Below are 25,387 nucleotides of genomic sequence, written 5' to 3'. Positions count from 1 at the left end.
ATTTGTGGTATGTTTCAAGAGGTGATAGAAGGTCTGCTTGGCTTACATCAGACATTTGACCATTCTCAAACTTGCCACCCGCCACCCAAAAAAGCTCGCTTTTAGGTGCACTATTTAACGAGTTTTGTCATGGTAGTGTTATCGAAATGCTTGGAAATCAATGCATTAGGGATTAGGCAGACCATCCAAACTGAATTTAACCCTTTTTGAAGCAAACCAAGGTCTAAGATTTAATTGAGCCACACTATAAAAGAGTGTATTCATTGTCACTTGTTGTCAGGAGTAAAGAAGTACAGCTATAATGTGACAATAAAATCTATAAAAATCTAAACGCATTTGTTTTAATTATTTACACCTGTGTCGTGCACAGGTTGCACATGTGGACGCGACGCCACTGCTTCAGTTATTTATGTATAATATAAATTATGAGTAATAAGTGAACATAATAAAACACCCTTACATTATGAGATTCTATTGAATAATACCGGCCTAGATGTGATTCCTTTGCGTCTCGGACGTATTTTGCTGTCCTAAATGTTGTAGTTAATTTGGCTCTAGTTTTCTCAATTTCTGTATTTACACGGATATTCCTCTGGGTCTGTCCAATGGTGAGATATGCAATGATATTTTTTTCTAATATGAGCCTTTTCGTTGTCAAATCATAACCGATTCGTATATGTCAGGCATAACATTTGATAACGGCACAAAAGCATTTGTAAACAAACATTCTAAGGCCCTTTACACGCGAACCAAAGTGCGCTCACGCAAACCAATACCACTTTCGGAAAGGTGATAGTTACCTCTATCCGATGATGTTTGCGTGGGCGTACTTTGGTTCGCGTGTAAAGGGCCTTAGAATGTTTGTTTACAAACGCTTTTGTGCCGTTATCAAATGTTATGCCTGATATGTGACTTTGTGGATCATGCATGACTTATTACTATGCATACCGGAAATTATTGGTATTCGAAATCGTCCAGGACATCAGTTGATTTGTTTTACTAGATCAACCAAGACTGCAATAATGTCTGCAGTATCGAAAAATGTCCAATCAGATTCAAAGTGTCTATGTGGATCATGCATGATCTATTTCCGAGCAATCCTGATGTTCAAAGTTCTTCAAATCGTCCTGGAGTTCAGATAATTTGATCTACTAGATCATCCGAGATTGGGACAATGTTTTTAGTATCGAAACCAGATGTATACCAGATGTTTTAAGTTCTCCAAATCGTTCTGGAGTTCAGATGATTTATTCTACTAGATGAACCATAACTGGGATAATGTCTGTAGTATCGAAATATGTCCCAACAGATTCATAGTGTCTATATGGATAATGTTAAACTATTTCCACGTATACCAGATGATCTAGGTTCTCCAAATCGTCCTGCAGTTGAGATGATTTGTTTTACTAGATCAACAAAGACTGGGATAATTGTAGTTTAGTAATATCGATATGGAAATCGTAGAACATTTGGCATACACGAAAGTAGGTTGGCATGATCCACATAGACACTGCAAATTTGTTTAACATATTTCGATACAACAGATATTGAATTAGTCTTGGGTGATCTTGTAGAAAAATAATATGATCTCCAGAATGATTTCAGAACCTATAACATCTTGTATACGTACCAATAGGTCGGGCACGATCCACCTAGACACTTTGAATCTGTTTGGACATATTTCGATACTACAGACATTATTGGAGTCTTGGTTGATATAGTTGAACAAAGCAACTGAACTCCAGGACGATTTGGAGAACCTAGAATATCCGGTATAAATGGAAATTACTCGCATATATACGATTCGTTTATGATTTGACAACGAAAAATGCTATGTTCATATTAGATCAAAAAGGAAAATGTCTCACATTGGACAGACCTCACGGACTTTCCGTGTAAATTCGGTGTGACTTATGGAATTGAGATCATTTCTCGATTATTTGCAGGGTGTTTGGTTTGAACCGGTAAAAAATTGAGAGTCAAATGAACAAAAAATTGATGACAGCAAAAAATCTGGGACGGAAAGGTTTCAATGAATTCCACAATTTTTGTGACAGCACATCAGTCCCTTCGCGATTTTCTCGACTGAAAGTTCAAATCCGCGAAAATCGCGAAATTCGCGAAATCCGCGCCTGTTGTAACAGCCCTGCAAGTGGAAACAAACTTCCCTAGCACAGACATCAAAGTCTAAGTAATAAATCAAGATTATCGATTAATGATTATCGATGTTTTTTAAATTACCAATAAAAATGCTTACGCTTTTAGCACATCGAGTACAGTAACGCGATTTTGTGAACGTGGGTGAAGTGCATAAAAAAATTCTTGACTCCAGCATATTCTTTTATGTGTGAAATTTTGAAAAAAATACTTTTTCAAACTCTAGCATCTGTAATATTTCCCAGAATCCATGATCTCAATCTTATTTCCAATGTTGATATTTTTCATAGTCAGGAACGTCGGATATATCTGATTCCTAAATCTCGAGAAATTCTCAAAAAAAATCAAAGGACCAAAATTATTAAGTCCCAGAATCTGGATTTTTTTTAGTACCACGATCATGAACATTTTGAATCATTTCATATGTTCGGAATCGGACAAAAGCTAAGCACCAGAAACGTAAAACTCATTCCAGGTCCCAGAATCTAAGAGGTTTTCAGTAGATTGGGATTTTGAAACGAAGAATCTCAATCTCTAACGGAAATTTTTGAAGATTTGTAACAAAATTTCTTCTAAAATTGTAAAATATGAAAATTCAAACACATTTGAAATTCTTCAAATTTCGAATTCTTCAAAAAATTTCTATATTTTAAAACATGAAAAATCAAGACAATACCATTGACACAAAATTGCGAGCTCAAATAACCTATACCCTGAAAATATAAAACTTCCATGAATAGACAAACTTATCCAGATTCAAGACAAACATAATTTTCAAGATTGTGCCTCGTTATAATTACAGAGCTGGAGCGATGAATGCTGTCAAAATACTTAGAATAACTCCACAAAATCTTCAAACGAATTCGGAAAAGAATTCCAAAAGAGTTTGCCAAGCAAATTATGAGGAGAAATCTACGGAATTTGTGACCCAGTAACGCCTGGTAGATCACCTTTTTGTGGTGCGTTACTGGCATTAAGATCTACCACAGAATGCTCGTCCGAACTACTTCAAACTAAAGGAAAAGTATTGATTTTGTTTTGTTTTGAGTCCTTATTACTTTTAATGCATTGTTGATAGTGACAAGACTCGGCTTTGCCCTCCGAGGATGAACTAGAAGCAAGGGAAAAATGAGCTAGGTAGTTATTTTTAATCAACGTGAATCCTAATCTTTCATTCGTTGTTCTCTATTTTGAAGTGGTTAAGACTAGGATTCTGATGCATGGTCATTATCGGTGTTATTGCTTGATTTTGTTGCGAAGGAATCCGTTGACTGACACAGGGGCGCGCCTTTGGAGAGTGTTCCAACACTCAGAAGGGTATAAACAGCAGGACCTTTCAATTAGAATCGGATCCTTGCGATAAAGGCAAGAATGACAACTGTATCAACACAGAATACTTCATCCTTTCTCAATAGTGATGAAGTAATACGACATGCACTAAACTGAGGACACGGGATATACCACAATAGATCAAATAACTGGTCGCAGTAGATTTCTAGACTAACATTTTAAAAGGGCGTAACTCCAAAATGTAAACAAACCATATTTTTCCACGTATAGAGAGAACAGTTCACAAACACGATTAACACGAAAAAGTATAAGAAAATATCACTTCAGATCATCAAAAACGTTTCTTCTTACATGGCGTATTTCCAATTTTCAACTCTATGATCAAATCCCGAGGGTGTACTTCCACGGCGTATCACCAGTGTTGGCAGTTCAAAGGGTGGAAGATCCAGGGGGTAACAAAATGTAAGAAATTATGATGTTTTCTGCTCAATTTCATGACAAATAAACCTTTTTTTTAGTTTTTACTGATGCATGATGATAGATTACACTATTAACTATATGTCTAGCTTAAAAAATCATCCAGAAAACGGAAAGTCGTGAAATAGGATTAATTTTTAGGTCATAAAAATTCGGAAGCGATTTTCTCGATATAGTAATTTTAGAGTTACGCCCTTATCAAATGTTGGTTTAGATTTATGTCCCGAACAGAGGAAAAAAAAGCAATTATGATACTTTTCAATGTTTCCAAGGGAAGGAATGAGATTCAAAAGGCAATCCGAAACGAATTTAATGAACATTTTGAGAATCTTTCCCAAGGGTTATACAGAGCATTGAATTCGGGGGATGGTTCCAACGAAATTTTGAGAAATATTTCAATGGAATTGCGAGAAGTATTCTAAGTATATTCTGGTGATATTTTTTTAGATAATTCAGAGAAGCGTTCCAGGTGAATTTCTAGAATAATTCCATGAGAGTTTCTAAAGAATACGAAGCGAATACTGAGTTGAACTCCAAGTGAATTTTCATGATAAATCTCCGTTGAATATGGAATGGACTATACTGAGGTCTTCAGAACTATTAATGAAATCGTCTTGAACTTCTTTTGTAGTTTGAGAAACTAGGCTGATGTCCACAACTAGGCTGATGCACAATAAAAAAATTAAACTTCCCTGAACGTTTTCCTAAAGCTTCCTCAAAAGTTTTAACAATTAGCTCAAGTTCTCGAAACTTCTTTAAAATTTATGTAGTTTCTCTAATGTCAGGTTCTCTGTTCTTTCCTGAAGTTCTCAAACCGTCTTTAAAGTGTTTGCAGTTTGAACGTCTGAACTTGTATGAAGTTCACTGGAAGTTCTTAAAGCTTCCAGTAAGTTGTTTATGAAGCTTTACTAAAAATTATCAGCATTTCCTTTCATTCCACAGAACTTCTGTGAAGTTCCAACAATTGTTGTGAATTTGGTGGCACTTCATTGAAGATCTATAATATGTAACTCTACTGTCTGTTACCGGTAAGTTCTCAATAGCTGGGTCTCAAGGTTGGCTTACTACTGATCAAACTGTCACCTGATTAATGTTATGGAAACAATGCAACAGTGGTTCAAGATGGAAAGCTTTTATTTAGGAAAACTATTGTTTGTGAGGGTTGGTTTATTGAAGCTACTACTAGTGTGGGTGTGGGTGGTTTATTCTAGAAAAACATACCGGTACTCCGAATGATAATGGCTGATGCTGAAGATGGACGGCTTCGGTGTGGCAATCGTGGTCAAAGTTGGTTGAATGGCGGTGTGAGCAAGCGGTTTCGTTGACGCGTGAAACCACTGAAGGGTGTCCACGATGAAATTGCCACACTATGAAATTGCTCTAACTTTTTAACCGTTGGGTAGAATTTAATGAAAATGTGGGTGAATTTAGTTCATAGTGCATTATTTACATCCTGCAAGTTTTAAAGTCCTGTGATCAAAACTCGCGGAAATGGAGTCGAAAGAACAGCTCGTGCGTGATAAAATCTTGCGCATTCATCACGAGAACAAGGATCTCTCGCATCGTTCCATCGCTAAAACGTTGGGAATCGCGAATTCCACGGTGTCGCGAGTGATTAAGCGGTTCGAGGAACGGTTGACCACCGATCGGAAGCCCAGAAGTGAAGGAAAAAGTATTCCGTACAACACCAAAAATCACAACCGCGTAGTTGGGGCCTTCAACCGAAATCCGAACGCCTCCGTTAGGGATGTGGCTAAGAAGCTGCACCTAAGCTGAAGTTTTGTCCAGAAGGCCAAAACTAAGGCTGGGCTTCGAACGTTCAAGGTACAAAAGGCCCCTAATCGCGACGAGAAGCAGAACAAGTCCGCCAAAACCCGTGCCAGGAAGTTGTACCTCAACATGCTGACGAAAGTTGAATGCTGCATCATGGACGACGAAACATATGTGAAGGCCGACTTCAAACAGATCCCCGGCAACCTGTTTTTCACGGCCAAGGATAAGTTCAGCGTTCCGGAGCATGTCCGCACTCAGAAGATGTCCAAATTTGCGAAGAAATTTTCTGGTTTGGCAAGCCATCTGCACGTGCGGGAAGCGGAGTGCACCTTTCGTGACCCAGGACACGATGAACGGACAGGTGTACATAAAAGAGTGCCTCCAGAAGCGGCTGCTTCCTCTCCTGAAGGCCCACAACGTCCCAACAATCTTCTGGCCGGATTTGGCCTCATGCCACTACTCCAAGGACGTGCTGAAGTGGTATGCGGACAATAAGGTCAATTTCGTGCCGAAAATGTTCAACCCTCCCAACACACCGGAGCTCCGCCCCATCGAGAAGTACTGGGCGATTATGAAGCAGCACCTTCTTAAACGACCTAAGGTAGTGAAGACAGTCGAGGAACTGAAGAAAGTATGGGTTTACATGCAAAAAACGGTTGATTCACAGGTTGTGCAGAATCTTATGGCCGGGGTTAAGGCCAAGGTGCGGGCATTTGCGTATGGACTGTAAATAAAATACGAGTAAAATGGTAAAATGAAGTTTAATAGCTATTTCTCAATCCCTGAAAATTTGATGGCAATCGGATGAAAACTCGTATTTTGAAAATCAATTTTGTGTGTGGCAATTTCATCGTGCACACCCTTTATAGTTCCTCCCAATCGTCTTTCCTCATAGACTTACATCGGCAGAGCCCAGCCAAGGCCGGAGTGACTCTGCTGAGAGAGGAACGTTTCCTTGGCGGTTAGGGAGAGTTCCCGAGATAAATTCCTACCTACCAATTATTTTTGGTCTGGCTTGAGGAAGACTAGTTCCTTTACTTTTAGGCCTATGGGCTGCTAAGCCGGATCACGTGCGCGTCCGTTGATCTTGTCAACGGACAAAATGGCGGTGTCTACCAAAACGGTAACACAGAAGGTTCGTAAGGTGTTACTTTGTAGAGTCCATTTTTTCATCACACCTCGCAATTTCAAGAGTACACAACTCAAGATCTACGAGGTTTATACATCTGAAAATTTCAAACATTGCTTGCTTCTCCGCAGCAAACAAAAAGTAGTAGTTTCAGCTACGTGCATTCACAGAAAAGTTATTATTTTTACATGTGAAATTGCGAAGTGCAACACGAAAAAGGACGCTACAGGGAATCAGGTCACACTCGAGCGCAATATTACCACTTACTACTTATTGTTTGGCTATTTTAAGCATTTTAACTTTTCAACACCTTTCACACGCTAACGCCTGGATAGTTATGAGGAATTGTGAGATAATAAGATAAGAATTAACAGAATTTATAGGTTGTTCTGAGGAGTATTTATGAAGAAATAGACTCTGGTGGATTCCAGAATAAAGTTTTCTAGTCTAGTCTAGTCTAATTTACAATACTGGAATTCCCGAGGAAAGTTTTAATTAATATTTTGAGAATATTTTCAAAGGAATTTTATTCTCAGCATAATACTAAAGGAATCCAATGGAGGATTCCGAGGAAATTGTTAGGGGAGTTTCGAGGGAATTTCAAACAAAAAATCCAAGGTACTAAAAGAGCTCTAAAGGTATTATCTTGTGGAAACCATTTGGAAAAGTAACACATAAATTGATTAAGTTCAAATCTGCACGACTCAGAGATCATGGCAAACCGGGCAATTTCCCGATTTCCCTGGTTACTTTTAGAATACCACTCCTTATTTTTCTGCGTCAACGAACGACCATTTTTTGAGCAGAAAAAAAAGATGTGTTGGTTGAAATATGCAACAAAAAGAGTTCGTCTTTCTTTTGATAAAGACTTACTATTTTTCGCTACTTGATTTTAAAACACTAGCAAAAATTTGACCGTATGTTAAAGTTCATTGATTTTTCCCGGTTCTCCCGTCGAATTCCCGGGTTTTCCCGGCTACTTTTCAAATTTCCGGTTTTCTCGGATTGCTGACCATTCTGTGTTTGTCAGGATACCGTACTAACCGTGTGTCATATTTTGGGGAATTACAAAACTCCAATAATTCATTTGAAGTAATAATTATATATTATATTGATTGATATTGAAGTAAATAATTGAAAGGTTAAAACAGATCGTTTCAAGAGTGTGATACACCCTCGCTAAGATCTGCTAGTTGAAGCACCCCTTACGAATTTGGTTCGGGATTGCTTGCACTCGCTTCGTTGTAAAAAATTGTATTCCGAATAATGATTATGTCATGTTATTCGTGACCGCTCACTCTGAGTGAACTCTCTTACGAATAGGAAAATCTCAAATTGTGACTCTCTGATTGATAAGATTATGTGTCAAACACATACTTCCCAACCTCTAGTCGTAGTTTAAAAATACAAAATATCATTGTAATATCTTATGATTTTATAATTCCGGAAAAAAAAACAATGTTCACAGCGAAGTGAGTGGAAGTAGCCCTGTTAATAAACACCACATAAAGGGCAAACGGGAATGAATATGACCACACAGAAGTCTATTCGCCAGCATGGCCTGATGGTCGTTCGCTGAACAAAGAGAACTTTAACACATTTCAATCACAGACTTATTCATTCCTTCAGATTGAATCAAATTAAACCACCGCAGGGTCCGCTCCCCTGACCAACGAGCCAAACACGAGGAAGAAATTACTTAATCAAATAATAAAATTATTGGTCATTGTATGTATCCACAACATCCATTCTTCGCTGCAGTAAATTAATGTTTGGTCGCATTCGAGAAGATGGACATCTTCACTCGTCCAACCAACCGACCGACCGACGACGGCGAACGGATGGACGAGTTATGTTCGGAGATGATGGTTTCTCAAGATCCCATCGCGTTCGTCGTCGCAGCATGAGGCCACGTTTGACGTACGCCTTTCTAAAAAAAAAAAACAAAACAACAACAAGAGCTGTGAAAGAAAACTAACCGAACTATCATACGTGTGTATTCAGTAGTAGTTTACAAGTAGTAGTATTATTATTAGTAGTAGTAGTAGTATCTCCTCCACCCGAAGCGATGACAAAAGAAGCTGAATATGCCACGGTTATTATTTCAATTCGAGCGTTGATTGAATTATTGCCCAGACTGCTGTTTCTGAAATAGGTAGCTTGAGGCTTGTCTAAAACTGCACACATCAGATATGTGAAGAGATGTACAATGACCATAACGCCGGCGATGCGCAACGACAGGAACTTGCCCAATACGCTTAGATAGTGATTTACTACGGTTGGCCGGCCAATAATAGATAAGGTAATCATTTTTATGAATGAAAACCGTCTTCTTCTTCTGTTTCTTCTTCCTATTTTTTTTTGTGTCGGCTACCCGCTATGGCTATCAGTTTTGATTAAGGTCGCTTGGTTGACACAAGAATTTTGATGTGTTATCAAACGAAATTGATTGGATTTTCTACGGTATTTACAATTTGTCTTTCGTCATCGTATCCGGTCGTTTGTGCAACTCACGAGTTGAAAAACAAACTTTGTAGGTGACGACAACTTTGCGATGACATTTCCAACCGGAAGAAGAGTCCAGTCAATATTTGCGTCATAATCGATATCAATTTCGTCGCACCACAGTTCACTGCTACTTGTTTTCAATAAAAGCACTTTGTGTCATGCATGTTTCATACATCCAACAAAACCGCATTCAATCGAACATAGATTTTGAAACAATTGCACGCTTGATTATGAAAATGCCTCTCTTTCCCGGAATGCACTTATCACCTCATATTGTTCCCCGTTTAGGCATTAGTGCAGCCACTCGCTACTATCGCAATTTTATCGATATCTAATATAAGTGCTTCTGGGAATGCACACTGCACCCTTCGATAGAGGTGTGGTGGGGAACCCCTGTCATTTTTCCAATGGAAAAGTTCCGAGAAGAGGACATGATTACATAAGTGAACTCCAGCGAAAAACGAAATTTATCATTCGATGAATGAGTAATTGCAGTTCATTTTTCCCCCTGGCAAATGCAATTAATTTTATGCATGGACAGAGGACAGAAGCGCACTGTGGTCTGAAAGGATTGTTCCACGAAGGCTCGCAGAATGGAAGGATTGCGCCAATGAATTATGCCGGGCAATTTCGATATTATTACTTTTGTAATCACTGGGATTAATTGATAGGAGTTGTATATAGTTGGTAAATTAATGAGTTTCTGGGTGAAATCGTATTCGATTAGCGCAATATTCCATGCTGGATTCCGGGTCCGGTCGACGACGTTTTCGGGTTGTAAATTTGCTTGATTTCCCTGGGCATGATTGTATCAATATCAAAAATCACGAAACTGTCGGCTTACAATGCTCTCTACTGTAAAAGAGCTTATAAGAACTCGGAATTCTGGCATAGACACTTAGAAATAACTAATTTAACAAGTGACGGAATGCATCTTTTACATAAAGAAAGCGTCAAATAACGTACTTAAAGTGGTCATTTATACGATAGATGGAGGAGCTGAAAGTATAATTGATAGTTAGAGTACGGCAGTGTTAAAATTGTATATAGAGAGTAGAAAGCGAGTAAGGGCAACTTTAAGGAAGGTACGAATCGGGTTGATCAACTCTTTCTACCAAACTACCCAGTCGAGATCGTCAAGTCGACTATGACAGGAGCACATATAGTGGTAGAGGCAACAATAGCTGCAATTTACAAACCTACGACTGGATGCCTTCCTACAAATAACAACTGGAGTGCGGTAAAAATCGGTAGAACTGTTTCTAACACATCGTAGGTAGGGTTAACTACCCAATTTCCGGCCTATTAAGCACAACCCGCACTTAATCTTTCTGAATCTAACGCAGTTTAGCACCAAACAGAATGTTATTATTACTGATGGCTTCTAAATGTATTTACCTTTCTGTACGTACCATAAGATTTGATAATAAGATTTATCAAAAGTCTAACGCTGCTTCTTGACGCCAAACTCGGCCTAACGCATTGAAACGCCATTGAAACGCCGATGAATTAACTTCGGCCTATCGGATGAAGATAAAAATTGAATCGGTCGGAGCGCTTCTTTTGTTTTTGGGAATAATCTACCCTATTCTGCGAGTCACGTGACTCTCTCTCACCGGTGAGGTGACAATAGTCACCTCGTGTGAGGTGACTGTCCATTTGATTTACATGGAGAGTCACCTCACACGAGGTGACAATTGTCACCTCAGCGGTGACAGAGAGTCACGTGACTCGCAGAATAAGGGAGAATGGGTGCAAACCTCCATATCACGCGTTCTCATTCAGGGTTATTCTGCGTGGCGAATGAGGTGAGACGACTCGAGTCACTCGTGTCACCCGATTCCAGCTGGCGAGTGAGGTGAGAAGAGTCACTTGGGATGAACCCGATGAACTCTCACCTTATTCTCACAGTCGTATTTGGGTGACAAAAGTCGTACTGAAGTGACGATTTTAGGTGACAAGAGTCGTAACCTCCGCTGCAGTCGACTGGAAGGAAAACCTTAGAGTTCTATAAGCGATGGTTGCGGTTTTCGCTAATTTATTACTTCTAAATTTGTTTCAATCAATTTTTTTTTGTTTCTTCGGCTTCCTCAATATGGATATTTTTGGAATAGGAGTGACGTGTAGGAATCGGAAACCCATGTCTGAGGCCATTTTAAAATTCAATATGGCGGCTTCCGGTTTGAGAAAAATTTGGAAATTCTGCCAAATACCCCACAAAACTGGTATTTTTGGAGTCGGGATGACGTGTAGGGACCGGAAATCGATGTCTGAGGTCAATCTGAAATTCAAGATGGTGGCTTCCGGTTGGAGAAAAACTTGAAAATTCTGTCAAATACCCCTCAATATAGGTATTTTTAGAATTGGGGTGACGTATTGGGTCCGAAAAAAGATGTCTGACGCCATTTTGAATTCAAGATGGCGGCTTCCGGTGGGAGAAAAACTGGGAATTATTGCCAAATTACCCACAGTAGGAGTATTTTTGGAATCTTGGTGACGTGTAGGGTTCGGAAATCGATGTCTGACGCTATTTTGACTTCAATATGGCTGCTTCCGGTTGTAGTAAAATTGGGAATTACTGCCAAATTACGCACAGTATGAGTATTTTTGGAGTCTTGGTGACGTGTAGGGTCCAGAAATCGATGCCTGAGGCCGTTTTGAAATTCAAGATGGTGGCTTCCGGTTGGAGAAAAACTTGAAAATTCTGTCAAATATCCCTTAATATGGGTATTTTTGGAATTGGGGTGACGTGTAGGGACCGGAAATCGATGTCTGACGCCATTTTGAATTCAATATGGTGGCTTCCGGTGCGAGAAAAACTGGGAATTACTGCCAAATTACCCAAAGTGTGACTATTTTTGGAATCTTGGTGACGTGTAGGGTCCAGAATCGATGTCTGAGGCCATTTCGAAATTCAAGCTGGTGGCTTCCGGTTCGAAAAAAACTTGGAAATTCTGTCAAATATCTCAATATGGGTACTTTCAAAATTGGGGTGACGTGTAGGGACCTGAAATCGATGTCTGACGCCATTTTGAATTCAATATGGCGGCTTCCGTTGCGAGAAAAACTGGGAATTACTACCAAATTACCCAAAGTATGAGTATTTTTGGAATCTTGGTGACGTGTAGGGTCCGGAAATCGATGTCTGAAGATATTTTGAAATTCAATATGGCGGCTTCCGGTTGGAGAAAAACTGGGAAATTCTGAGTTGGTTGGAAATGCTAACATGAAGCTTTAGTGTGATGATTTATTAGCTAGAGAATGATCTTTAGAAGAGGGTAGGTGGATAGTTCCGTTAGAGTACGGCAGTATGAAAATTGAATAGAAGTTGAAAATGAGCGAAGGGCCATTAAAGCGACAGTTTTTCAAGATAGACGCACATTTTTGCCTAACCCGTACGATGTACGCGGGGACATACTTCAAGTCTCCAAGTCCACAGGCAAAAATGTGCGTCCCTCTTGTTGCTCATAAACTGACTGCGGCTGTGGAATAGTTCTAGCGACGTTTTCATCACTACCTAAAGCCCCACGTGGCGAGAGCATTTCCAGTCGATGGTGTGTTATAATGCAGTTCTTCTTTACCCAACTATTGTGTTGCTCCTCTCGTCATGACCACCGTGATCATCTCAGAGAGAAAGCAGTAGGGTGGTTGTTGCGTGCTGTACCATCATCAGCATTGTTGACGGCTACTCCCGCATTGAGTTGTTACATTCAAAGTGTTTTTTTATGTTACTTCATACGCGAAGTTAACGATTTTCAGAGTTGGTTGGAAATGCTAACATGAAGCTTTAATGGCCCTTCGCTCATTTTCAACTTCTATTCAATTTTCATACTGCCGTACTCTAACGGAACTATCCACCTACCCTCTTCTAAAGATCATTCTCTAGCTAATAAATCATCACACTAAAGCTTCATGTTAGCATTTCCAACCAACTCTGAAAATCGTTAACTTCGCGTATGAAGTAACATAAAAAACACTTTGAATGGGAAATTCTGCCAATACCCCACAAAACTGGTATTTTTGCAGTCGGGATGACGTGTAGGGACAGGAAATCGATGTCTGAGGCCATTTTCAAATTCAATATGGCGGCTTCCGGTTAGAGAAAAAACTTGGAAATTTTGTCAAATACCCCTCAATATGGGTATTTTTAGAATTGAGGTGACATGTAGGGACCAGAAATCGATGTCTGAGGCTATCTTTAATTCACACAGTATAGTATTTTTGGAATCTTGGTGACTTGTAGGGTTCGGAAAAAGATGGCTGGGGCCATTTTGAAATTCAAGATGGTGGTTTCCAGTTGGAGAAAAACTTGAAAATTCTGTCAAATACCCCTCAATATGGGTATTTTAAGAATTGGGGTGATGTGTATCGACCGTAAATCGATGTCTGAGGCCATTTTGAATTCAATCTGGTGGCTTCCGATAGAAGACAAACTTGGAAACACTGTCAAATACACCACAATATGAATATTTTTGGAATCGGGTGACATGTAGGGTCCAGAAATCCATGTCTGATGCTATTTTGAAATTCAATATGGTGGCTTCCGGTTACAGAAAAATAGAAAAATACAGGCGGGTTTTCCGTCCATACACGTCACTTCAATTCCAAAAATACCCATATTGGACAGAATTTCCAAGTTTTTTGCTAACGGAAAGCCACCATATTGAATTCAAAATGTCGTCAGCCATGCATTTACGGCCTCTACACATCACCACGATTGCAAAAATACCCATATTGAGGGGTATTTCATAGTATTTTTCAATTTTCCTGTAACTGGAAGCCACCATCTTGAATATAAAAACCCGAATTTATCCGCCTATGGTGTGATCAGACCCTTCTTACTTATTCAAGTTTATTTATTTTATTGTCATTATCAGTGACCAAGCCCCCCACCCCCGTGTCATCCAGAGACGCTACGCCACTGCCTGGGGGTACCCGGAATATATCCGGGTGTAGTCTATTTGGTGAGGCTACCAATCACCTTATCATCGTATTTTAATGTGATTTAATGGGTTTTAATTCAATTCATATTCAAGCAACTTCCCCGGGGTACCCGTAACATGTCCAAGTGTGTCCAATGTGGTCTGGAACACTTAACACGACTTGTATTGATCTTATTTTTGAATTCTGTAGTAATTTGATGTGTCGCATGATGGTTTTGATACGTTTTCCGTTAAATCCAGCGTGAAGGCCCATATTCACCGGATCTTATTCCGGCCATATCTCTGGAACCGGTTCACCGATTCCAAAACCGTTCAATAGCGTTCAATGGGACCCCAAGACCTATCATTTGGCGCCGAGTTTGTCCAAATCGGTTGAGCGGTTGCTGAGAAACGTGAGCGCATTCATTTCGTTACATACACACACACATACACACATACACACACACACAGACATAACCCTGATTGACTTTGTTCGGTAGCTTACTAACTAAAGTATCGTACCAGACGCATAATTGACATGTTAACTCTGAAATCATGGATTTATTTGAAGTTTTCTGCTCGATAGACCTAAAATGGGCGATTAGGCCGAAGTAGTTCTCTACCCAACATAAGCAAATCGGTGATCATCTCTTTTTGCTAGTGGTGGCGGGGAGGATACGTCTCACCATCCCTCTTCAAATGGGGATTTTGGTAAAGAGAAATGATCAACCCGATTCGTACCTTCCTCAAAGTTGTCCTTGCTCGCTTTCTAAACTCTATATACAATTTTCACACTGCCGTACTCCAACGGAACTATCAACTCTATACTTTCATCTCCTCCACCTATCGTATAAAATGACCACGTTAAGTCTGTTATTTGACGCTTAGAATCTTCAACGATGAACAAATATAAACAAAATAGTTAAAGTACAACTTTTTGGGTCAAATACTCCTATCAGGGCTGGTAGTGCTGATGCGATATCATAGTAGTGATTTTAGTAACTAAAATTTCGGAAATACAAATAGTGACTTGTAAATACTATAGATGGTAACTTAGAAATTAAAATACGGTTTGATATTGACATAAACTTTTTATGTCCTGGAACTTAAAATCAAATTTCATAAATTCATCTAATTCATTCGAATCTCACAACAATGAATTATGTCGGTCAATTCCGATGACGGTTAATCGAATCTCACAACGGAATCTCCTTTGAAGAGCATTTGAAGTGATTTGAATAATTTACTTTTGCTTACGTTATACATGATGACTAGCAAATAGTAATTCCCATTTTTTATGATCTTGAATTCGATTCTGCGTTCGAAATCTTTAAATATTTGACAGGGTGTCGACTCAATGAAGAAAACCAAATTCCCTGATATTCCCTGATTTTCCAGTAATTTAAAAAGAAAATCCAGGTAAAATGTCTCAATGGTTAAGTCAACACGACCTCATCAGTTATTACTTTCCTCAGATATGTACTACCCAACAAACAATTCTAGCTGCAGACTAGCCTATATAGGCACACTATATAGGAAATTTTTGATTGTTGGGTGTGCTTTCTGGACATTTTTCATGAAATGCCACATGGACCTCTAACCCATGAAGACCGGTCCAGTACAATCTCAAATTGAATAAAACGTTCGATACATTTTATAGGATGCAAAAAAGACAGTAATCACGTGTTGCCAAAAATACATTTTTCTAAATTAATAAATTGTAAGCGCCAGATTCAATTCATGATTAATAGTGATGTGTGGAGGAACCAGCAACCATCTCGATATCAATCTACAAACAAGGCTTCCTGCAGCAAATTTGCTCGATTAACTTCATGATATGAGAAGAGGTCCTTGGCATGGCGATTTTCTCACCCTTAGAAGCAGTTTTGAAAATATTCACCATTATCTATGACTCGCGAATTTTTCATGAAATATCGTGAACTTTTTCAATCAACGCTAGGGGCAAAAATTTACACAGTTCTCCTACATCTTGCATATGAAACACTTGTCTTTAACCCCTTTGTAATTTTTTCCCTTGAGTAAAATTTGAGACCCAGCTGCACAAGAAAACTATTCCGGATAATACGCTTTACAATACGCTAATTCACGGGCAGATTCCTATGGTGGGCAATCGTAGAAACAACGGCTTTCACCTCTAAAATTTAGTAGCTTAATTTCATCGCAATTGAAATACTAAAACTTCATTGAGAAGATAAGAACTAGAATACTGAATAACGCCACTCTATGCTCTCGAGGCAATGTTAGTATGCGTTTCTTGAATTATTATCCAATCATAAAAGAGCTATTCCAAGGCCATTATCGTAAATTCTCATTTAGTTTATTCTCTGAGCTAGTCCAGCTGTAAAGAACAAAATAAGGAACAAGAACCACAAGTGATCTTCTTATCTAAACTCTTTACCAGTATTGAATTTGTTAAAAAGCGCTCCAATGCACCCAAAGGATCTACGTCAGACGCAATCAGTCGTGACATTAAGAGACGCACATACCCATTTGGAGGATATATTTTGCAACAAATAACAACGTCTATATATATATAGATTTAATAAAGATATTTTTATCAACCCTCAGGATCTCAGTTTTACTCAGGAATGTGTCAACACCCAGTAGGAGCTGAATTTATATTAGGTGCAAAATCATTAAAATACCCTTTTATTTTAGTAATTCTTGCTCAACTTGCAAAAATGCCACATCAAACATTGAGCAGCCTCAAACTCGCAACTATACTAAATTTTAAACCATCCTCAAACTACACCGAGTAATTAATTTGTTTGAACTAGCAAAGTTTGTCATACTTCTGTGATTAAGAAATATTTCCCAGAATTTCAATTAAATTCCCTGAGATTCCCTGATTTTCCAGGTCCAAAAATGAATTCCCTGATATTCCCTGAATTTCCAGGTTTTTTCAGGTAGTCGACACCCTGTTTGATATATCTAGGTAGATAACTTTGATAATTTGCTATGAACTTTTCACAGAATATCTTCAGAATGATCTCAAGAACTTTTTTAGAATAATTCCCCTTCTCTTAAACTTAGAGGCAATTAAGCTTTTACAAAAATAATATTGCATTGTTGAATTCTTTACAGAACAATAAACAAAATGCTTGGAAATAGATTATTTTAGTAGTTGGAAATGCTGAAAATCAAATATCAGAATTAAAGTGTAAATTTTATACGATAGATGAGGAGATGAAAGTAAAGAGTTGAGAGTTCCGTTATAGTGTGGCAGTGTGAAATTTGTGTATAGAAAATAGAAAGCGAACAAAGGACAATTTTGAGGAAGGTACGAATAGGGTAGAGCATCTCCTTTACCAAGCTCATCCGTTAATGAGGGATGGTGAGGGGTGTTTCCCCCTGCCACCACTGGCGAAAGGGATGATCGCCGATTTGCTCATGTACCTCCGATGTGCGGAAACAGTTCTATCGATTGTTTCACACTCAATTCGCCATCTGACGACCCGATTCGTACCTTCCTCAAAATTGTCCTTTGCTCGCTTTTTACTTTGTATATACAATTTTTACACTGCCGTACTATAACGGAACTATCAACTCTATAATTGAATCTCCCCATGTATCGTATAAAATCTCCACTTTCACGCTGATATTTGACGTTAAACACCTCCGACTATGTAAATCGTTAAATTCACGCATGAAGTAATAACACATGTTTAGTGAAAGTAGAATATTTTCGATTTTCTGTTAATTCTTCTAGGAACTCCCTGAAGGCTCCTTCTATAAATCCATCCCTAGAATTTCCTTTCATAAATTTCTACTTAGAATAATCTTGGACTTCTCCCTTGCATTCAATTGTAAATAGAATAGAATTCGTATTCTCCTTAGAATCCCCATAGTATTTCCTCAGAATTCTCAAAACAAAAATCCATCACAAACTTTGAAACTCTTATCAGAATTCCTTTAAGATTGAACCATCCAAATTCGATTCCATTGGGATTCTTCTTAGAATTTACTTCGAACTCTTTAGAATTCTCTTGGAAGTATCGTCAGAAATCCTTTAGAACTATCCGCAGAGACCATCTTTGGAGTTCACAGGATTTTCATGGAATTTTCATGATTTTCTAAATTTCAGAACTAATTTTGAATTCTTATTAGAATTGGACCTAGAATCCTCATCCAATCTTTATAGAATTCTGCTCAGAACTCTCGTGAAAATTCACTCTAAATTATATTAGAATTATTTCCAAAATTGTTTCGGAGCTGAATTTTGCGTCTCTAATTATTTAAAAAATAATCAAAAGCGACGCTCGTATGTGTTAAGCTAAGTTTAACTATATAGGTAACCTTAAGATTTAAGCGGAGAAGAAGAAATCGGTCCTCAGAGCACTTAATTTTACATGATAGTTTCGCAGTCTGTACTTTGCTATTCTTCTCTGATATATCTTGGTGTCATCCCTAAAATCGTTTCTCCTGAAACTTACTTTGGATTTTTTAAAGTTCTTGATTATCCTTGAAAGACTTTTGAAAATCTATCACGTACAAATCCCTTTGGAAAGTTTCCAAGGTTTACAATTTATTTTCTGGGATAGGAGGTATATTTTCCCCGATTTATAATCGAATTTGTAGGCATTTCCCAATAGTTTTCCTGATGTTCTAATGTTTTGCGGTTTACTGGTCACCCTGGTTAAAATTTTCAATTTATTTACAGATATGTATATTTTGTTAAAACTACTGTAGACTTTCTTAGACATTTTGTTGATATTTTTAAATTTCACTCTATTTTAGTAGTGAAAAAGTGAATTTAGTGACTATTTTTAGGGAAATAGTGACTTTAGTGACTTTTTGGTGTAAAAAGTGACTTTTTAGTGACTGGTTTCAAAACAGTGACCAAGTCACTAAAAAGCTACCAGCCCTGTCCTATGTGCGCAGGCTAAATGGCTCATTTCCAATACAGCAGCACCTTTTCTGGATCTTGAATTTGGTTCTGCGACACGTTCGAAGTCTTTACTCAAAACTATACAGGTTTTTATTTGATTGACAGTTCTTTTCAGAATTCTTCTAAGACAAATTTGAAATTCTCTCTGGAAGTCCCTTGAAAATGTATATATGTATAACAGTTCAGAAATTCTTTGTAGAACACCAAAAAACAAAAATTAAAATTCGTCCTTCGATTCTCTTCGAATTTTAAACTCTTTCTACAAATTTACTGACTGCGGCACCGGTGGTGTAGTGGTAAGCGTGATTGCCTCTAGAACTAAACTTACGGGATCTGAATAGTTTACCAAGTTCTCGATTTAAAAAATAATAATAAATGGTTCTTCATATATTTGATTTTAGAAAACCAAGTGTGATTTTTTTTCATGATCGACACTTCTATTCTTGTATAGATTTTTTAAGATCAGTTTACTAGCTCTACAATAATTTTTAATTTTCAAATCGAATTAATGGCTTACTTCAAAACCTATCCCGTTCTCATTCATTTGAAACTACGTTCTATCATGTGCTAAGCACCAATCAGCACCTTGCATCTGTTTTCATTCCGGACAAGTGCAGAGGTAGCTGGAACGCTCAGCCAAGTGCAGCAATGCTATCATATAGTCGGCAACCGACGACCTTTTCCTGGAAGGTTTTGAAAAGCAGATCAAACCGTCTTCCTTTTCCTTCATCACTCTTGCATAGTTTGTTTTAAACGCCATTTCTCGTTTCACTCTTTCGACCTTGTTATTCTAGGAAGTGCTAATGATTATACCGAACCAAGAGTCACACCAGAGCGCGAAACAGTGGAGGATTCCTGTGCCGGACGGAAAAATATCATTTTAATCCATCATATTCACGCTGTTCCATATCAACATCACCACCACCGCTTTCGTTCGTCACTTTTGATGTTCGGAAAATAAATGCTTCCCGGAAGTGGGTTATATTCCGCTCCTCACGCAGCCCACAGCCCAATGTATGTCAGATGCAACCTACGACAACTACAGAAGCAACGAACCAGCGAGCAAGCAGAGGGGCAGGATTTTCCCCCCGAATGAGGGTAGCACATTCAACAACATCGTCCGCAAAAGTTGAACACATAAACGAGATGGTACAAGGATATCGATTTTCTTTCGTCATTCACCCACCCAAAACACCCACCAGACACTCGTTGTGTAGGTGTAAACGAACGAACCCAGCATGATTTTCGTGGGATTTATGTTCTTTGCCCTACTTGGAACGATGGATGAAGGCTGTCGGAGCGGAACGCGCGCCGCAGGTTGTTATTTTCGAGCAAATCCCGACCCTTGGGGCTCGACCTCGCCTGCCAGCTGAACACGACGAAATCCCGGGATGCGCAGCAAATTCTCATTAGAAAATTGTCGTGTCTGTGCCTTCGTGGAATTACAATCCGAAAGGATGGGAGAATCATTTTTGTGTGACTCATCTATCAATCTCGGACCGGGATTCAGTTGGGATTGGGAGTATTATTTTTTTCTACTCCAACACAAAAGGAAATTTGATTCAATAAAGCAATGTACTATGCTAAAGAGAGAGAGAAAATAGTTAAGGCGCGATGAAGAGGAGTTTATACGAACATTGCGCAAGCAACGCAAATAGCCTGGGTGTGAAGGTCTTGCTAGCCGCTCGGGACAATTCTGAGAAAGTTTTAATTAGTTCGAAATCGCTGGTATCAGTATAAAAACGAACACCGAGTTTCATATTTTTACTTTCAACAGTGTTGACCAGAACATTTGCAACTTTTCGAATCTCAAGCTTGGGGATAAATGACACGACCAACACTGCATGTACCAACACTTGTTATCATCACAGTTTTTAGTGGAACTCGTTTTGCATTCTCGTGATTTCGCTGCGCTGTGCATGATGGACAGACAAATGACGAAACTAATTGGAAAGTGATTACCAGGAATTGTCCATTCGCAACAACAACAAAAAAAGACCAGTGGTGAACTGAGCTCGGTTCCACACGCGCATCGAATTACCCCAGTCGTCGTCGACAATCGAGTCTAACGGTGCCCAAACTGAACCGATTGAACTGCTGACTTCTCGTTTCGGGGAGTCTCGAATTGCGACACCTTCTTTCTCCGGTACCGTTTCGCGCAGTTTCTGTGCATTTGTTGTCAGGTCTGATATTCTTGTTGCTTTTCACCTTCTTTTTTTTTTTGTATTTGCTTCTATTTGCTGGGTCAAGTTGTGCTGACGGATCGCACTACAAGTCACCAGAGTGTCACATACCTACACGCGGAGGTTGTAATGGAACACGAAACACGAGAACAAGCTTCGATTTGTCGGCTGCGATCGACACATTTCTGTTGTCAAGAATTTATGTTATTGCTGGACTTTCGCTTTTCGGGCGTCATCGTAACGGTACTAGATTGGTGAGCAGATCCAAATACCATTAGTCATGCAATCTGAGCTTTTGAATGTGTGATACCGACAGGTAACAACCCGATGTGAACTATTGACTATGTACTGGGGTGGTGTTCTAAGAAATTGCTCCAATATAATGTTTTCGATGGAGAATGATTTAATTTAAAATGCTTGCAAACCCAAAAAGCAGTCATATATTTGCCTTCAGGGTTTAGTGGAATTCCTAATTTATTGTATATTTAATGAAAGGAGTATTCTCTTTTTAATTCAGGGACTATTTCCTACTTTATTGAATATTTAAAGAATATAATACTCTCTTCTCCATTAATTATTCGAAGAAGCGCCTGGTTTCCCACAATTCATTGATCCATTGAGAATTATTCATCTCCTTTGGATAAAAGCAAACGAAGAAATTTTCCATCTCTAAAATATTAATTTATTAAAATCACGTGCTGTTCTTTTCACACACACGGCCAATGAATCTGGCTCATATTTGAGTTGCGTTCACTCAAAATCGCAAAACCGTAGCGTCGCTCATAGATTGAGTAAAATATTACTCAAGTATGAATAAATGTCACGCATAGGTTATTCTTGGTCTTACAATCGGCAAATAAATCCAGTTGATCATTTTAAGCTTTAGACTCTATTTCCAACCAAAAGTTTGTTGTTTTTGCCTCATTAACAACTTGCTCTAGATGTGAATTCCGATTGAATTTGCTGTCCTTAATTAAGGCCTAAGTACTTTTTCGTTTTCGGATTTGAAAGATCGTCGGTTACAGTGGCCTGCTTACTGAGCAGAAAAACGCTGTCCCAGGTCCTTACATATCAAAGAGATTTATGGTAAAATCGCTTGTGTATCGTGTATTTTGCGAAACTCGTTGTTGTCGTTGGTTCCGGGTTTGAATGGATACACAAATTTGAGCAACGGTATTATGTGATATGAGGGGCTCGGTGGCCTTAGAGCAACCGTTTTTGCTTACTGAGCAGAACATCATGAGTCTAATCTCAGGCCCATCCACATTCAAGATTCGTCAATCGTTTTATTTGTTAATATGACTACATGGTAATAACAGCAACTCGGTGATGAAAAAGGTGCTCGTCTGCCTAGTGGCAAACGTTTTTGCTTACTGAGCAGAAGACCGTGGGTTTAGTCCCAAGCTCCTTCGCGTTATATGATCGTTAGGACATCAATTCAGCTTATCGTTTACCAAAACGAACCCTGCTGCAAACCCAACCCTCTTATCCAACATCCCAGTGATTCCTCGTAGAAGTGCGAAGGTGTTCTCGGCTTCCATCAAAGCGAGTGTCATGTCAACACAATCCTTCCCATTCCTTTCTTGACCTGTGTTCGGGCACGGCCGGTGCTGGTATTGCCTAATTTAAGATCACCAGTTTTTACACATTGAGGATGATTGCTAGTCCCAAGCATCGTCTATTGGTTCTCTGTGTAATTATAGCTGATCTTGCAGTAACAGAGTAGCAACCGTGGGCGGTCAATCAAGCTCAAGCTAAAGCTCAAGCTCATTAACAACTTGCTCTAGATGTGAATTCCGATTGAATTTGCTGTCCTGAGTTACTCCCAGATACTTGACTGTGTATTCCTTTCCATACTAGCCTTAGAAGGTTTATATTAAATCCTTTTCCAACACACCACGATCAAACATAATTTAGAGCAGTTTGTATTATTATGAGGATATTATCTGCGAAGCCTACGCTGCGCTTCCAATTGTTTTAGAAGTTCATCAACTATTGCAGACCATAATTGAGACGAAAACACTCCTCCTTGTTGACACTCTTTGACTACCCCATCTGTTATGGATGACCATGCAAATTTTGCTGAAATTTATCTTTTAGAATGCATCTCAGAAATCCAATCCACAATGCTTTTATTGGACTCATGTTTCATCGTAGCATTTTTCATTGAGTTATAAGAAATACTCCATCTCTCCAGTTTGAGCGAACAATTACTGACTACGAGCTACGAGCTGTACCGCATCGACGATCTGAGAAAGACCGAATAAAAATTTTCGTACAACTTATACGCACGAGATTAGAGCATAATGTTCCACCTATTTGCTATTACATGCACATTTTAGAATATTTTTATTTATTGTTAATACTTTGAGTTATTGTGTGTTTTGCCAACAGCAATTAACATTCGTAAAATCATGAAAAACGTCATGATGATGCAGATTAAAAAATTTTGCGCGGCGACGTATCGGAGAGAAATATTAAGACCCATATATTTTTCGAACTAAGTACTTTAAATTAATTGATTGTTACAGTGTGGAATTAAGACTAAATGCTCCAGAAGTTCACAGTTTTAATATCTGTAAAAAGTTCCTCTACATTTTGGTGAGGTTTAGAAGCAACTTCGAATAGTGAAATGATCAAGATGGTTTTCTAAAGGGAACAACCGTAAAAAACAACTAACAATTACTCCAACGATCTCCGTGTCTCATCTGTCTCAATAACGACCCAAACGCCCCACATGTGTCATGGCGCAATCGCTTGTTCTTAGAAACGCCACAAATGAACAACATCGTTAACAAAGAATCTCCTCAGTGACACCAATCCCACAAATAAATATTGAATTGCACACTACCGACGACGACCATGGCTGGATCTTACACCCAGCTGTCGTCAGCCATTGATAGGATGCATTCATTCATATTGTGTTCCCACACCGCACAAACCACAACTCAAATGCCCTGTCGTCGTTGTTGTTGTTTGTTGGTTGTAGGTTCATCTTTCCTGCGCCGCAAAGTTTACAAACATCTTGATAACCCCGGGCAACAGAACAGAAAATCGACTCACCTTTCGTGCTGCTTCCTTGGGTTGTGTTCAATATCTTCTCCTCACATTCCCCAGTCGAGCCCTGTCGCATCGATGCCATCGCACAGCGAGGACATTCCCCTGCACTGAATGGGTGTTCGTCGCTGCTGTGAGCTTCTGTAGCACTGATGTTGGAACTTTGGTTCAGCTTCAAATCACTCAACTTATCACTCATTTCACACACTGAACTAGCCGTAACCATCAAATGGGACTGACTGGACCTTGGGTAGCGGCACTGGCGAGCAATTGTTGCTGCTGTCGCAGCTGCTGCTGATGCTGTTGCCTAGTACGATTCAGGACATTGGCATTGTTGCTCATGCTGTTGGAAGTGCTATCACAGATCACGTTTCCGGAGTAGGAAGTCGTGGAATTGGAGTGGCAGTGGTGGCAACCGCCAGGAAGGAAGACGTCGGACACGTCCACGGTCCAATGTGATGATGGTGGTGGTGATGGTGATGATGGTGATGGTGCAGCAGATGATGATGATTGCTCAGGATATCACTGATCAATGAAGCTTCATTGTTATTTGCACAATCATTTGATGCCGAGATAGCACTGGCCGGTGTTGTCACACCAACGCTTGGAAGTGGGTTTCCATTGATTGTTTCAATATTGTTGACACTATCGGTTTACTACAATTACAGCCACATTTGGCGGCCGTTTGTTCTGTAGAATTGTTATTGTTATTAGCACTGATGGTACCGTAAATCGGAGGCGTTGATGGGCTGCTGCTGGTAGAAGGTGCTAAACTAATCGGACAGTTATTGTCTCGTAACAGCCACACTTGGGATGCATCGTCGCTGTGGGTGGTAACGACGACGGTTCCGGACCACCATCGGTTTCCTGCTGTTGGGAAGAGGGTGTCTCACAAGCAATCCCGGATCCCTTCTTCACCACCGCCTACCGGCTCTTGGCTCGGTTCCATCTTCAACATACAAATCGTTATAACCAAACTACT

General features: G+C 39.2%; 1 protein-coding gene across 1 annotated transcript in view; it reads right to left on the bottom strand.

The window, feature by feature from the left end:
• The window catches only part of Socs36E (Suppressor of cytokine signaling at 36E), a 59,695-nt gene extending 34,789 nt beyond the window's left edge, over window positions 1-24,906 (bottom strand). The window contains exon 1 of the mRNA XM_065234785.1: window positions 24,412-24,906. Coding sequence (XP_065090857.1) covers window positions 24,412-24,631 — 220 coding nt within the window. The 5' untranslated portion in view covers window positions 24,632-24,906. The remainder of the gene's footprint in view (window positions 1-24,411) is intronic.
• Window positions 24,907-25,387: the final 481 nt, after the last annotated feature.

Source organism: Ochlerotatus camptorhynchus, unplaced genomic scaffold (assembly GCF_037179485.1).
Source record: "Ochlerotatus camptorhynchus isolate MF236.1 unplaced genomic scaffold, CSIRO-AGI_Acam_v1.1 ptg000443l, whole genome shotgun sequence".
Classification (NCBI taxonomy): Eukaryota; Metazoa; Arthropoda; class Insecta; order Diptera; family Culicidae; genus Ochlerotatus; species Ochlerotatus camptorhynchus.
Note: the sequence above shows the minus strand (reverse complement) of the source record. Positions and strands in the feature narration are given on the sequence as shown.